This window comes from Lutjanus erythropterus, chromosome 9 (genome assembly GCF_056507025.1).
Source record: "Lutjanus erythropterus isolate fLutEry1 chromosome 9, fLutEry1.hap2, whole genome shotgun sequence".
NCBI lineage: Eukaryota > Metazoa > Chordata > Actinopteri > Lutjaniformes > Lutjanidae > Lutjanus > Lutjanus erythropterus.
Genome location: NC_139325.1, coordinates 24,754,958 through 24,769,734, shown reverse-complemented (window position 1 = coordinate 24,769,734; position 14,777 = coordinate 24,754,958). Strand labels below are relative to the sequence as shown.

At 40.5% G+C, this 14,777-nt stretch overlaps 1 protein-coding gene across 2 annotated transcripts in view; it reads right to left on the bottom strand.

Moving 5' to 3' along the window:
- atp8b2 (ATPase phospholipid transporting 8B2) overlaps window positions 1-14,777 on the bottom strand; it is a 36,869-nt gene that overhangs the window by 4,343 nt on the left and 17,749 nt on the right. For both annotated transcript variants that reach the window (XM_084726813.1, XM_084726812.1), the window contains 17 exons: window positions 13,929-14,017; window positions 13,503-13,699; window positions 12,108-12,228; window positions 11,545-11,632; window positions 11,419-11,453; window positions 11,147-11,306; window positions 10,852-11,040; window positions 10,197-10,312; window positions 9,775-9,939; window positions 9,236-9,347; window positions 7,600-7,705; window positions 6,246-6,498; window positions 4,597-4,780; window positions 2,118-2,341; window positions 1,941-2,024; window positions 974-1,219; window positions 737-875 (listed from right to left, as the gene is read on the bottom strand). In XM_084726813.1, the coding sequence (XP_084582939.1) occupies window positions 737-875; window positions 974-1,219; window positions 1,941-2,024; window positions 2,118-2,341; window positions 4,597-4,780; window positions 6,246-6,498; window positions 7,600-7,705; window positions 9,236-9,347; window positions 9,775-9,939; window positions 10,197-10,312; window positions 10,852-11,040; window positions 11,147-11,306; window positions 11,419-11,453; window positions 11,545-11,632; window positions 12,108-12,228; window positions 13,503-13,699; window positions 13,929-14,017 (2,508 nt within the window). The remainder of the gene's footprint in view (window positions 1-736; window positions 876-973; window positions 1,220-1,940; window positions 2,025-2,117; window positions 2,342-4,596; window positions 4,781-6,245; window positions 6,499-7,599; window positions 7,706-9,235; window positions 9,348-9,774; window positions 9,940-10,196; window positions 10,313-10,851; window positions 11,041-11,146; window positions 11,307-11,418; window positions 11,454-11,544; window positions 11,633-12,107; window positions 12,229-13,502; window positions 13,700-13,928; window positions 14,018-14,777) is intronic.

Below are 14,777 nucleotides of genomic sequence, written 5' to 3'. Positions count from 1 at the left end.
AATGTTTTATTGGGTGCATTTTTATGTGTATTTGAAGTGGGGTTGTATGAAGTACCATAGTCAGTGCATTACCAACAGTAGATGCCAGTCAGCATGTCAGGCAAAATCAGTCCTTTTAATTTGCAGAACACATGGGTTGTTGGTCTACCTCTTTTACAATCTGTTAATTAGCTTGTTTTATTTTGTCACTTAGGTGTTTTAAAAGGTTCATCTGGATTAATCACAATAACACAACAGCACAACAGTGCGGTGGACCAGCAACTCCCATATTCTATGAGGTAAAATTACTGTTTTTTGAGTTTGTTTGGTTTGTGGAGACCCATATGTGACTTATACAGTTTCCAGTCATAAAGTCTGTCTGACAGCAAGATAAAGGAGAGGAAATATTCTAAATATAGTGTACACTTAAACTGATGTTGATTTTTTTTTAAGTGGCTCAAAAACCCTTACTGACTCCATCCACAACACTTCATTACTTAGCTTCTATGCTGGTAGTCTGCTCTGGTTCTTCAAACTCGGGCTGTACTTGTTTACTGACATTTCTATAAATAACCTCCCTCAGTACATTATATCACAATTCTTTTGACATCATAAAATTAACAGAATTATATTTTATTCGTTTTTTTTCCGCTCTGAAATACCTATATTGATATCAGCTACAGAAATTCGGCAGGCTCTAATGCGTGTGAATGTGTTAATGTGTGTGACAGACAAATAAAAAGAGCAGGTGACCGACCTACAAAGTGGAACTGATTGGGAAAGATCCTGAAGAGCGTCTGACTGTGCAGAGCAAACATGATGGTGAAGTAGGAGCCCAGAGAGCCCCACACAAACACATGGTTGATGACTGTCCAGAAGCCTGTGTCAAGAGCGATCTACATTGTCACACACACATGCAGAGGTGCACAGTTAATACACAGTGATGGAGCAGACAAAAGTTGAGAAAACTAACACCACTCTGACCTTTACACACCTGTACACTGACCACAATGACCAGGGCTGTTGCTGTGGTGACTGCAAAAGTCTGGTAGTCGGCGAGAGGAACACCGGTGCTCTGTGTGGCGTCAGACAGGACGGCACAGGGAACAAAAAACAGCACCACTGATGTGTAGATGCCCTGGGCAATGCAGATGAAGAACTCTCTCTTGTTGAAGAGGAGGTTGAGCTGTCCAGGCTCATACAGTTTAGGATACTCCAGACTCCTCTGATCAGGGACATCCTACAATAAAAGAAGAAGTCAGTCAGAAGTCACCCTGGACAAGTCGTCAGTTCATTGCGGGGCTGACACATAGAGACAGACAACCACTCACGCTCACATTCACACCTACCTAACAAAATGTGGCATTGTTTGCTAGCTAGCTGTGAGGCTGTACTTCAGAACAACAGTGTTTTGAGCAAATGTCAGTATGCTACCATAATCACAATGACAATGCTAATGTTAGTTTAGCATGTTAGCATTACTTGTTAATTGGGTCTAAACACAAATGGCTGAAGATGTTGAAAATCTCATTCTAAGGTTTGCAGGTATTTTGTTCATTAACAAAAGTGTTGGACACCTCAAGGTATCAAAGTTATTATATAACAATTCATCCTGAATGTCATGCTGGAAATCTTTAAATGTCATAACAATTCATTTAGTGGTTTCTGAGGAGGCACTTAAAACCACAAATGTCAACTTCATTGTGACCTTTGTCATGAGGGGATTACCAAAGTCTTTTGGTTTCATTCTCTGGAGATTATGAATGTCTTTACAAAAGTTCAGGGCAATCCTTTCCATAGTTGTTGAGATATTTCAGTCTGGACTTAAGTTGTGGGATGACTGACCGACACACGAACATTGCCATCAAATATGGCTTCATTTTCTTTAATGTACTGTCGCTATGACTAATGAAGATTTGCAGTAACATAGAAGTTTAAACGTGGTTATAGTTTGAACAGACCTGGTCAAATATCCCCATGGCCAGCACAGGGAGGGACGTGTAGACAATGTTGTAGAGAGTGATGAAGTACTGATCATACACCGTCTTCAGAGAGAGAAGACAGACACACAAACAGACAGTGAAAATCATCATCACAATTTCCCATCCTCCGATAGTTGATGTAAAGTTGACCTTTACCTGTGCAGAGAAACCACAAAAGAAGCCGAACCAGAAGTGCACCATGGTGAAGGCAAAGTTCTTGTAGAAGAAGTAGCAGAGGAAACGGCACATGCGCAGGTAGGACCAGCGGCCGTGCACCAGCAGGAGGCGCTGTAGGAAACGGAACTGGGAGAAGGAGTAGTCGCTGGCTAGCACGGCCTGGATCCCCTCCTGACCTGAGATACCAACTCCGATATGAGCACCTGGAGGAGTGGAGAGAGGTGGATACCAAGAGAAAAAGAAAGAAAAGTAAATCAGATAAAGCTAGTTTTAATTTTGGCTTTCTTATAGGCAGGATTTGGTATTGTTCAATTGTTTCTGTACTGTGAAAAAACATCATTTTAACTCCTGTAGAGTGATGGTACCATGTTATAATAAGACACCCTTTATAGAGCGCTCCAGAAATGAGTCCTACACCCTGGAAATTAGTTAGCATTAGTTAGCTTCTCCAAATCTCGATAAGAGAACAAATAATCATTTTTCCTAAAATGTCTAACTATTCCTTTAATAAGAAGAACTTTTGGGTTTCAGGTCGAGAAAAATCTATTTAGCTGTTTTTCCTCCAGCATGATACTTGCTGTGTTCTTTTTAGCTAACGATAAACCCTGATGTTTTTATAGATACATAATTAGCCTTCAAGTCTGCTGTTGTGAAAAAATTGTTCAAACATTTATTTATAAACTGTGATGCATACACCTCTCTAATAAGCAGTAAGTGCATTTACATTCCTATTAACTGCTTATAAGTCATAAAAAAAAAATACATTAGGAGTTATCAAATAGAGGTACAGGTAAAAGCTAATTTTTAAATTTGGAGAGCATAAATCACAGGATGTGAACCAACCCCACCCATTACTGCTGCATTGGCATTTCTGCTTTGTACTTGCATAAATCCATTTGAAGAAACATGTTAACATGACGTACACGCAAGGTGATGCAATACTTACAAAACACAAAATATTACAAACATACTTAGAGAAGCAGAACATTGGGTTACTGGCATAATCAAGTGATTTTCAAACCTTTCCTGGCATGCCCCGCTTTAGAAGCCAACAAAAACCCATGTTTTTTTTTTTTTTTATCAATTCTTACCAATAATATGGGAAGCAACTAATAAAAAAGGACCCAAGTTGAAGTTTAGTGAAATAAAGATCAGCATGACATTATCAACAAACTCTTGTTTATTTACTTTCCCTAAATAAATCACATTAATTCAGTTTAGTTCCACTCCCTATTTTTCCATTGCCACCCACACCCTCCCTGCAGTGGTTCCATGTCCCCCCAGTGGGGCTGCCCTTTTTTCAACTTATTCATCTTATTTAACACAGACTGACATTAGCTTTCTGTAAAATGTCACCTGTAAGCTCAGAACACTGTCTGTTGCCCCCCACCTCTTGTTGTTACACTACAAATGCATAATTCAATTCATCCTGTTGTACCGTTCTCCATGCTTTTTTAATATGCTGACCACCTCCAACAGGGACAAACTTGCCAGCATCACACATACTGCCTCTAAAATCATCGGCCTTCCCACACTCAAACTCTCAGACATTAATGAGAGAGCCATCACACGCCCAGCACTCACAATAGCAAAAGACACCGACCAACCCCTCAATCATCATTTCACCATAATGCCATCTGCACATCAATACAGAGCTTTAAAGTGGAACAAAAAAACTTGCTTGACTAAGAGTTTTGTCCATTCTGCTATTGCAGCACTAAACAAAATGCCCCACTGACATGTAGTGCTCGGAGGTGCAGATATATTTATAATGACTCTATGTGCAGTCTTTACTTGTATGTTGCTGTGTTAAGTATGCATATAGCGGTGAGATTTTAGATTGCAGCCACCTCACCTCACCCTCCCCTTCCAAGCATGTCAGTGAGCCTATGGTGGCCACAAAACCTGCAAAAAACACTTAAGGCCAAATCCAGAGCCAGTGTTTCATTTGTCTATTCTGGGCCATTGTAGAAACTAGATGGGAATTTCAATATCATGATTGTAGTGTCCACAGTTTAGTATTATCCTGGAATTGTTAAAATGCGCTGAAAATGCTCATTTCAACATTTCATACACATTTCTCTATAGCTCAGCCTCTCCTGTAGATTTACAAAAAAGTTTTTGGAGGTTTAATGTCTGCACAGTGAAATGAGTGGTCAGTAGGGTTTAAAAGGGCCCTCACCACAGTGAAGACACAAGAAACCAGTTCCTAACTTGATGAGGACATCACAACTATGGCACATTTCCACACAGCCTTCGTCACTACTAGTAACACCATGGAGATAAACAACTTTACTTTACTGAGAATTTCCATTACCCAATAGCAGACGCCAGCACCCATGTGGCTAAAACCAACTTCTCCTTTTGTCTTTCCCCTTCATTTCAATGATAACCCAGTTACACCTCCTTCTCATATGCCGTCCATTCCACATGTATTGATCCTGCTTGCACAACTCACTTTTGATCATGCTAACGTCATTAGCTCCATCTCCTATAGCCAGAGTGACAGCCTTCTTGTGTTTCTTGATGAGTTCCACCACCTGGGCTTTTTGCAGCGGGGTGACTCTGCAGCAGATCACTGCTTTGCATGCACACGCCGTCGACACAAACTCCATCTCCATGTCTGCTTCTAGTGCATGGGCCTATAAAAGAAGAAGAGAGAGGGTGGAGAAGTTTAAAGGTAAATGTTAAGAGTTGCAGCTGTGGAAGAAAGGTACAACCCCAATTCCAAGTTGGGACGCTGCTTTGTCAAATTTAAATTAAAAAAGAATGCAATAATTTGCAAATACTTTCTGGATTTTATTCAATTGAATGTAGTACATACACAACATATTTGAAGTTCAAACTGATAAACTTTATTGTTTTCTGTAAATACACACATTCTGAATTTGATGCCTGCAACTCATTCCAGTTGGGACAACAGTAATAAAAGACTGGGAAAGTTGTGGAACGCTCAGAAAACACCTGTTTGGAACATCCCACAGGTAAACATTCATTAGTAACAGGTGATACTTTCATGATTGGATATTTAATGGGGCATCCTCAAGAGGCTCAGTCAACCACAAGTAAGAATGGGACGAGGTTCACCACTTTGTGAAAACCGCTAATTCTGTTACTGTTTAAGAACACAAAACTGCAAAGAATTTAGAGATTTCACCATCTACAATCCATAATATCATTAAAATATTCTACCTATTACCTATAACCTTTGACCCCTCAGGCAGCACTCTATTAAAAATGTGGACTGATGAGTCCACATTTCAAATTGTTTTTGGAAATTATGGACATGGTATCCTCTGGTCTAAAGAGGAAATGGACCAGTCAGATAGTTGCCAGCACTAATTTCAAAAGCCAGAATCATTGACCTTATGGGGGAGTGTTTGTGCCCATGACATCATGGCCTACTGCCACACATGTGTGAAGGCCCCATTAATGCTGAAAGGTACATACAGGGCTTGGAGCAACAGATGCTGCCATCCAGAAGACGTCTTCTTCAGAGACGTCTCTGCTTATTTCTGCAAGACAATGCCAAGACACATTCTGCACGTGTTCCAACAATGTGGCTTTGTAGTCCAGACCTGTCTCCCATTGAAAATATGTGTGACATTGTGAAGCACAATATCCGACAGAAGAGACCCCAGACTGTTGAGCACCTGAGGTCATACAATCAAGCAAGAATGAGAAAGAATTTAACTTCCAAACCTTCAACAAGTAGTGTCCTCAGTTCCCAAACGCCTACTGATTGTTGTTAAAAGTAAAGGTGATGCAACACGGTGGTACACATGCCCCTGTCACAACTTTTTTGGAACATGTTGCAAGCATCAACTTCAGAATGACTGAGTATTTACAAAAAAATGAATATAGATCAAAATGTTTTTTTTCCAAGTAATTGCATTCGGTTTTTATTTATATTTTACACAACATCCAAACTTCTTGGAATAGTACTTTAACGATTGAGTATATGTTTTGTTAATGCAAATGACACATTTCTGACATTTCTGACAACTTACTAATTTCCTGACAGTTGACAGTTGAATTCTTCATGGGCCCTGCTGGTTTTGTATATGTGCATGTGTATGAGTATATGTGGGGGAGTGTTATTCATACCAGGCTGTGACCGTTGATTACGAGGGCAAACTCTCCAGAGATGTTGTCCATGAGGTTGGAGGGTGGTGGAGGAGGAGGTGGAGGAGGATGAGGAGGGCACTGCAGCTGTTTCCCTCCTCCTCCTGTGCCATCTCCTTCTTGTCCTTCTCTGAACCCGTTACCCATGAAACATGCCTCTCCCCATCCCTCCATCCCCTCCTCCTTCCCTCCATCTCTGGTTTGTGACAACTCGATCATCCTTTCCCTCGCCCTCCTGGAGAAGAAGACAAACAAACTTGACATCAACAGGGCAGAACTGAAACATGTTTATATAAAGGAGAGAATAGGAGAAATCGGAAAACAGACACAGCTGAGAAAACCAACCAAAGATGAGATAAAAATGGCAAAGTGTGAAAATTGAAGATGAGCAGGTTAATGTCAGAGGTATCAGGTGACTGTGAAGAGCTGTACCCACAACCTGATGTTACTGCTGTTGTTTCAGCCCCTGATCTAATTCTATGGATCACCTGTCACCATAATTAGGTTATTGACTTTTTGTATGTTATATGGACATAAGCTCAATAATTTTTGCTGACTTTTTGCCCCTTGTGTTTACATGTGGTTGTTTACATAAGAATGTCACAAACACTTTAGCTAATATGATACCAGAATATACAGCAGTCTGAGGTGCAGTGCCTAAGGGTTTTATTTATGTTTCATTTATTTAGGATCTTTGAATATTTTTTCACATTCTAAATCAAATGTCTGAATTTTCTTAAAATGACAACAACGTCATGTATCACAATTATTTCTCTGTCAATATTTTGTCCAACTAAAGTAGTTCTTGTGACAGACTTGAATCACTGCAGATGTGTTGCGGATGGTGCAACAGTATGGTGTCATCGTGTTGCTTTGCTTTATAAGCTTAAGTATTTTGTCTCTTGAATGGCAAACCTTTGGAACTTTACAGTACATTTTATATTTTGCCTCGTGTCTTATTTATTTATGGCATTTGTAAATGTTTCAATCATGTAAAGGTTTGGTTGTTATGCTGCGGTTACTGCTGTGCTGTATTTCCTGCAGCATGATTTTGATACACGTAAGTAGCTTGGTCATTTAAATGTCTTGATTTAATTCTAGTGGCTAAATCAAAGCTTGAGTTAAGCATGGGATATTATTAATAACTTTTGTATAGTGGTTGGAAAACTGTGCAACCACACCTACTCACTCCAATCATGCATACACTTCTTAGTTTCTTTTTGAACAGCACCTGGCTTTTGTCATTTTTGGCCAGAGTGGGTCCCACGGTGTCGAGAAACAGAGACACCAGACAGCTGACAGAAGGACAGACGTGCAGACGGACAGACAGACTGACCTGAGCTCCTGCCGTACGCTCTGCACAGTGTGCCCGCTGATGATGAACACCTCTGTCATATCGTCTGTCAGCATCTTGCAGGAGTAACCTATATTGACAGCCGTCTCTATGTGAGGGAAAGGGAGAGGGTTACTCAAGTGCAGTTAAGCATCTCAGCTGAACGTAATGCTGAAAACTGGTAATAAAAATAGAAGAGAACAGGTGCCTGACTGAACACTCAGATGGATCAAAAGCTAAAGATCTTTCATCATACATGAAAAAAGTGATACTTTCTCTTTCAAAGTAAATGACAGGAGTAGAACCAATGTGCTATAGGTACTTTGGCAACGCATGTAAAAAACCATTGTCGTCTTGTTATTATTGCCCAGAGTTCCCCTAAATTTCCAGTGTGTTTGCAGCACACCGGTTCACAGCGCAAACGACGGGGTCGGAGCTGCAGGTGTTTTTAGCTCGTTTCACTGTTCGCCAACTTAGGCTGCCTGCGTGCTGTTTGCTGGGCTTGTTCATGATTGGCTCTTGGTCAGTGGGACCAATAATTACCTGGTGGACATATATTCTTTTGTCCAGGGAACATGATCTTAAAGGGATAGTGCGTGTTATTTGAAGTGGGATTGTAACCGATAGACAGTGCCAATATCATTTTCACCATTGGCAAAAGTGAGTTCAAATACTACGCTGCTCATAAGTGGAACAAGCTCCAGGAAATATGAAATTACATCCTCTTATTTCATTTGAACATTTTAAAAGGTTGTACTTATGCACTTCTGTTCACACTTGTGGTATTTTTTCTCAAATGTTTAATGTGTCTGTAAATTATCTTTCTGTCTGTGTTTAAACTGTCTATTTTTATTTTTGTACACAGGTCTCTGCTGAAAAAGAGATTCCAATCTCAAAGAGACTACCTGTTTAAATAAAGGATTAAATAAATACAAATTCTCTCCAAACCAACCAGACTCCACTGACAAAATGAGTCATTTTACTTTTCGTAGAACACGGAAGATGCTGGTCTGCCTCAATTTGTTAGTTAGTTTGTGTTATTGTGTGACTTCAGTGTTTTAAAAGATTAGTTTGCATTCACCAAAGTTAGACCTGACAGACTAACAGATTGAGGCAGTGGTAGACCAGTAACTAACGTTTTCTGTGAGGTAAAATACTGTTAATATTGCAATTTGGAGGTCCACTACAGAGGAAACATCAAAGGTCAACTTGTATGAATCTCATTGCTCTGACTAGCATTGTACAAAGGAATCTGCAGATTTTCCTGGTTTAAAGTTGACAATAGTGCAAGGAAGAGTGCTGGAATACATGTATGTATGTATAAATGTTGCTCACAGAGCACACATGTACGCAGTGTGTTTAAAAAATATTGTTATGTTTTGGGGGGTTTTCTTTCCGTTATTTGACAGGATAGTTGAAGAGTGGACAGGAAAGGGGGGTGATGAGAGAGGGGATAACACGCTGCAAAGGGGCACAGGCAAGAGTCGAACCGGCGGCTGCTGCAGAGGACTGACAGCCTCCAATCATGGGGCGGACGCTTTACCAACTGAGCTAAATAACCACCCCATTATGTTGCTTTTTTTAAACAACTGCATGCAAACAAAGCTCTGAAAGTGTGTTTCAAATGTGTGTGTCTCACCCTGCTTGTCTCCAGTGAGAACCCAGATCTTAATGTTAGCCAGAGAGAGGACAGCGATGGTCTCTGGGACACCTTCCTGCAGCTTGTCCTCTATAGCTGTGGCGCCCAGGAGCTAGACACACACAGAGGCAGACAAACAGACAGAAACAAACAAACAAACAAACAAACAAACACACACACACAAACACACACATACATTCCAGGTATCACTTAGTTATAAAGCAATTTCCTTGTATTGACAGGAAATGTCTTACCATCAGTTCTAGTCATTAAATCAACCATCAATTCAACATCATCCTGCACTGAGAAGATGTGACAGTGTTGATTGGCTAAAGAAGGAATTTCCCCTCACAAATTAGAGTCTGGACCACTAACTAAACTTAGGTTCCCTTTTTTTAGAGCTATTTTCACTCTGTTTGCGGAAGGAACTTGTATAAGAAACGATGTTCCATGCAAATGAAAATGAAAATGAAAATGAGAACCACACGTACGCACACAACCACAGACGTGGATGCACACTCGCAGACCAAATCACTCACCATCATGTCTTGTTCTATCTCCTCATAAGCAGCAGCCAGTCGGTCCTCTCTGCAGCTGGTGGCCTTGTCAGCGCAGCGGTGGCTCTCTGACCACGTCTCCCACTCGTCCTCTGACAGGTCCCTGTAGGCCAGTGCCAGCGTACGCAAACCATCTGCTGCATACTCCTGCAACCAAATATATATATATATATATATACACATACATGTGCAAACACAAACATATGCACGTAATGACATTCCACGTGTTGATGGTGGTCTACTCTATTCTAAAAATATCAGTGTTTGTCTCATGTCAAGGTAATATATGTGATCTTATCAGAATAAGTAGATGCTGATGCTGTTTTTAAGCTTGGAGACACTAGATGGCAGTACAGCACCATCCATCCATCCTTTAGTTATTGTGCTTGTGTGTGTTCACTCACATTGAGGTGGTCTGAGGTGATATTCATCAGTTCCTGGTTACAGGGGTGGAGTCTCTCCAGCAGAACCGTGTCAGCTCCTTTACAGTACAGACGGATTCTGCCCTCTGGGTTACGCACTGAGTAAGAATAACAGAGAGCAGTGAGGACAAAATTAAATCCATCCATCTCCTGCATCACTTTCAAATAACCAGACTTTTCTTTCTCAGCTTCAAAAAATGTCATTCCTGCTTAGAGTGGGTCACACAGACTGTCTATCTGAATGTGGTTTTGGCACTGATGTATGAATGCGTGCTCAGCGCCTCGTGGTCCCGCTGTTCTGTTGCTAGATCAAAGTTGTTGCTAAGGGAAGAGTGATTTATGACCTGTGATTTCTGGGCAGTTCTCCAATACCTTAAAAGAAAACCAATCACGCAGTGAAATCTCACTGAGGGATAAAATGTAAACTATGACTAATAGCCAGTCGCCTGTCAGGTTGTAGGAGTGTGGATCATGATATATTTGTGATTTAAACATAAAAAAGCTCAACTTATCAAATGACTCCACTGCAATGAAGCCTCATATAATGACAGAAAACAGTTGTTGGGTTAATGGCAGCCAAAGTATAAAAGAAGAGTGTAAATAACTGGGAACTGAAAATGAAAATGATGATGCACACCGATAACAGACATCCTCTTGCGTATGTTGTTGAAGTCCAGTATGGCGAGCAGAGTGTAGGTGACGGGTCGACCCATCTCTGTTGTAGTTATCGTCCCAGGTGTTCGGGAGCGAAACACAAAGCCGAAGTTTCGAGCTGCTGTCACTAGAGCGCCCTCATCTGGAGACTGAGCCTTATAAACCAGCTCTCCTGGTGAGACAGATTAAAATGGTATTAAATGGTGGGCAATAAATAATGGATGGATGGTGTGTTGGTGTCAATGTTTAACCTCCCGGTTTCCCTTTGTCTTGCTCACCCTCACTCTTTTCCTCACTCATGACGGTGTGACAGAGGGAGAGCAGGCGGAAAAACTCATGAGTGTGTGAGTCTCCCACTTTCACTGATTCCAGCAGGGTGTCGTCATAGAAACAGAAGTCCGGGTCTGCCAGGGGGTTGAAGGGAGTGAAGTCCAATCTCTGAAGACAAATGGAGAGTCAGGGACGCCATTAACTACACGTACATACACTATTATGTATGTGTATGCATGTGTGTGAATGTGTGTTTTAGTTTTAAAAAATGCCTGCTTACCTTTGGTTGAGGTCTCAACGGGTCTGTTACTTCACCTGGAAGTGACATAAAGACATGCATGACACTTCACTGTGTATTTTTTGTACGTGTGTGTGTGTGTGTGTGTGTGTGTTTGTGTGCACTTACCATAGGTCTGTCCATTGATGGAGCATTTATTGAAGGTCATGATGTTCTGAGTTAGAGTTCCTGTCTTGTCACTAAAGATGTATTCAACCTAAAGGAAACAATTAAAATGTTAGATTGTACATCACACATCGTAATTACTGTAAAACTGAAAGTAAGATTTAAGCTATGTTTTCAAAATTTTTGTCTTATTCTGAAATAAACGAAAAATTTCAACTGGACCAAAACCATCTTCTCTAACTGTAATAGGGAGGGACAAAAAATATTTTTTGATTGGGTTAAGGGTGGAGGATTTTTAACTGCCTATACAGAATTCTTCAGACCAATCTGTGAAGTCTCCTCCTCTCTGAATTTAGATTTCTTGTAGTCTGCAGGTGCATCTCATTTGTGCAGTAAGGGATAAGTGGCTCCATCAGTCAGTTACTGAAGAATGTAGTGAAAAATGCATTTTTAAAACAATTACAGTTGAATTAATTGAGCATTCAAGACATCAGAAAAACAAGCACTATGTGGGTGTCAATCAATAAACATGCACGATATATCATTATCACAGCGCGGATGCCCACCTGGCCCAGCTCCTCGTTCAGCGTGGTGGTCCTGGCCTCAGCTGGTGTGTTACACTGCGAGCAAAACATCTGCTGGTCCCAGTTAATAAAGTAGCTGTGACCCAGCCTGATCACCTCCACACTGACACACAGACAGGTGAGACAGGAACACGGTTACAGTAACAGTAGAGTATCATTCATCTAACTTAGTGCCAGTTTAGGTTTTTCAGCACAACACCTTAAAAATAGAGAGATCGGACTTCCAACACATCAGCCAGCACTGGTTTAGCCTTAAATCTCATTCTAAGATGTGCACTTATAAGCATGTTTTTTTGAGTAGTTGCTAGTCTGGAAGCATATCCAAATCCAATATGCAACTTTTGCAACTGTGATGTAGAAACTTGAGACCTCCAGTCGACATACACTGACAAAAGACGTTTCAGTGGGAGACATCCTGTGTCCTGCAGTTTAACTTATGAAATGAGTGTTTGCATATTCACAGATTGTGGAACTTCTAATAGGGTAGAGGGACAATATCTTTTTCATTAGTGTATCATCACCTAATTTTTTTTCCTTAGAATCTTTATATGGATTTATATGGGTCCTCTTCTGTGGAGGCCACCATATTGCACCATCATGTTTTTACAGTAGCCCAGAACAGATGAATGAAAAATGGCCTTTCACATTTTCCCAAGTTTCGCAGTCACTGTAGTTTTGAAGGGGAGAGTGACCTGAGGTGTCTGCAGTCTGTAAGGTCACCACTAGATGGCACTAGATCCCACACACTAGTCCTTAAACTTTTATTTATTGACTGACTATTCATAGCTTGATCATAAACTTTTTATTGCAAGAATGATATTAATTCATTATTTTGCACATGAGCGTAAGCACTTTGGTTTCTATTATTCAAATCATTCATATGATTTGTATTGTTTTTAGAAATAAATATCAAGATTTGATATGCAGTTGTTGCATGTGAAATGCATTTACATTTTTACATCCCAGAGTACCTGCAGAGATCTTTGCAAAATTGTGACTGCAGGTTTTGGTATATTTACATTTGTATTGTTTTTTTTCTACTGTATGTTTATTGGACAAAGTAAAAAGAAATATCCAGTTCTTGCAACATTTTTCTTTTAAATTCTCTTTAAATAGCTTGTAACCTGTATTGATTTCCTTTACTTCTCCATCCCTCTGCTACCAGTCTGCATAGCAACTTCACCTCCACTTTCATCCACACACATCTTCAAACTCACACACATCTATCCAGTTACAATCTGTTCATGCTAGGTGTACACTGGGTCAATGATGTGGTGATTTGGAGACAACAAAGTTTGACGTAAACAACTGTCTGCCAAGCATAACTTATGTCTTCACGTGTTTTTGTATGTCTATCAGTCTTGGTCTTGTCCTCACCTGACATACAGCGAAATAGGCACCACGGTGTTGAGAATGATGACGTAGGACCAGAAGGAGAGGAAGGCCGAGAACAGGAAGTTGTCTACAGGAGGGTCCCAGGGCAGATAGCTCTGAAACAGAGAGCCCACCTCTCTCTCCCACACTGCGTTACCCACAGCCAGGATCACACCCATACACACGAGGAAGCCAAATATCTGACACAAACACACAGAGAGAGAAACATTACAGGGAGCAGTAAGCAGGAGTGACGTGTCTGAATGTACAATCAGATATCTTACATTTGGATATCTGGTCAGTTGAGCACAAATTAGGACAGAATATATTACTAGAGGAGGAACATGAAACTAGATTCCAGCCCCTGACATCAGGTCCTGGAATAGTCACTTTATGAGGCATGAAAGTGAGAGGTTTGAAGTGTCCTACCCAGAGGACCAGAGTGTTCATCAGGCGATCGATGCTCGTACGCTTAAACTTTGTGCGACCGCTGTTCTGCATTAGTTTGGTATCTGGGCCTGGGACAAAAACAGAGAAAGTTAGACTTGTTACACACATCACATACATACAATCAAAAAATATAGATGCAACACTTTTCACGGTTTTTGCTCCCATTTTTCATGAGTTGTAGTAAAAAATTTAAGACTTCTTCTCTGGACATAAAAGGTTTATTTAATCTCTCTTTTTTTTTTTTTAATTTGTTAAAATCTGTGTTCCTTCATCAAACCAAACCAAGATAATCCATCCAGAAATTTTATATTTTTGAAGTACAATTTTGACAGGCTTGTATGAATTCATGTTGAGTTGAACAAATCTTTATTTTATAGACAGGTATAAGAGTGTCTGATGTATTTCCAGGGAGGGCAAAGTCCTGACATGCCCTATTGTGCCACTGATACCCTGACATTCTTATCCTAACCCTAACCAATCACTCATCATGCCTAAAACTAACCAACCCAATCAGGCAACAAGTACTAATCAATCAGAGGCAGAGGAAGGCAGGTCATGACTTTGCCCACCTTGGAAACAAATAGCATCTGTAGCCCTATGTGAAATAACCATAGGTTTATGTCTAATACATGTCTGGTTCCAGGGTAAAAGTGTCCTTTTATTGTGAGCTGTCCCAGCCCCAACTCTGCAATAATCATGCAGTTTAATTAGCATTTATATATGCAACACCTGTCAAGTGGCTGGATTATCTTGTCAAAAGCATTTGTAAACAAAATATGAGAGAAATAAACATTTTGTGTGCATAGAATAAGTGTTAGGGTGATTTCA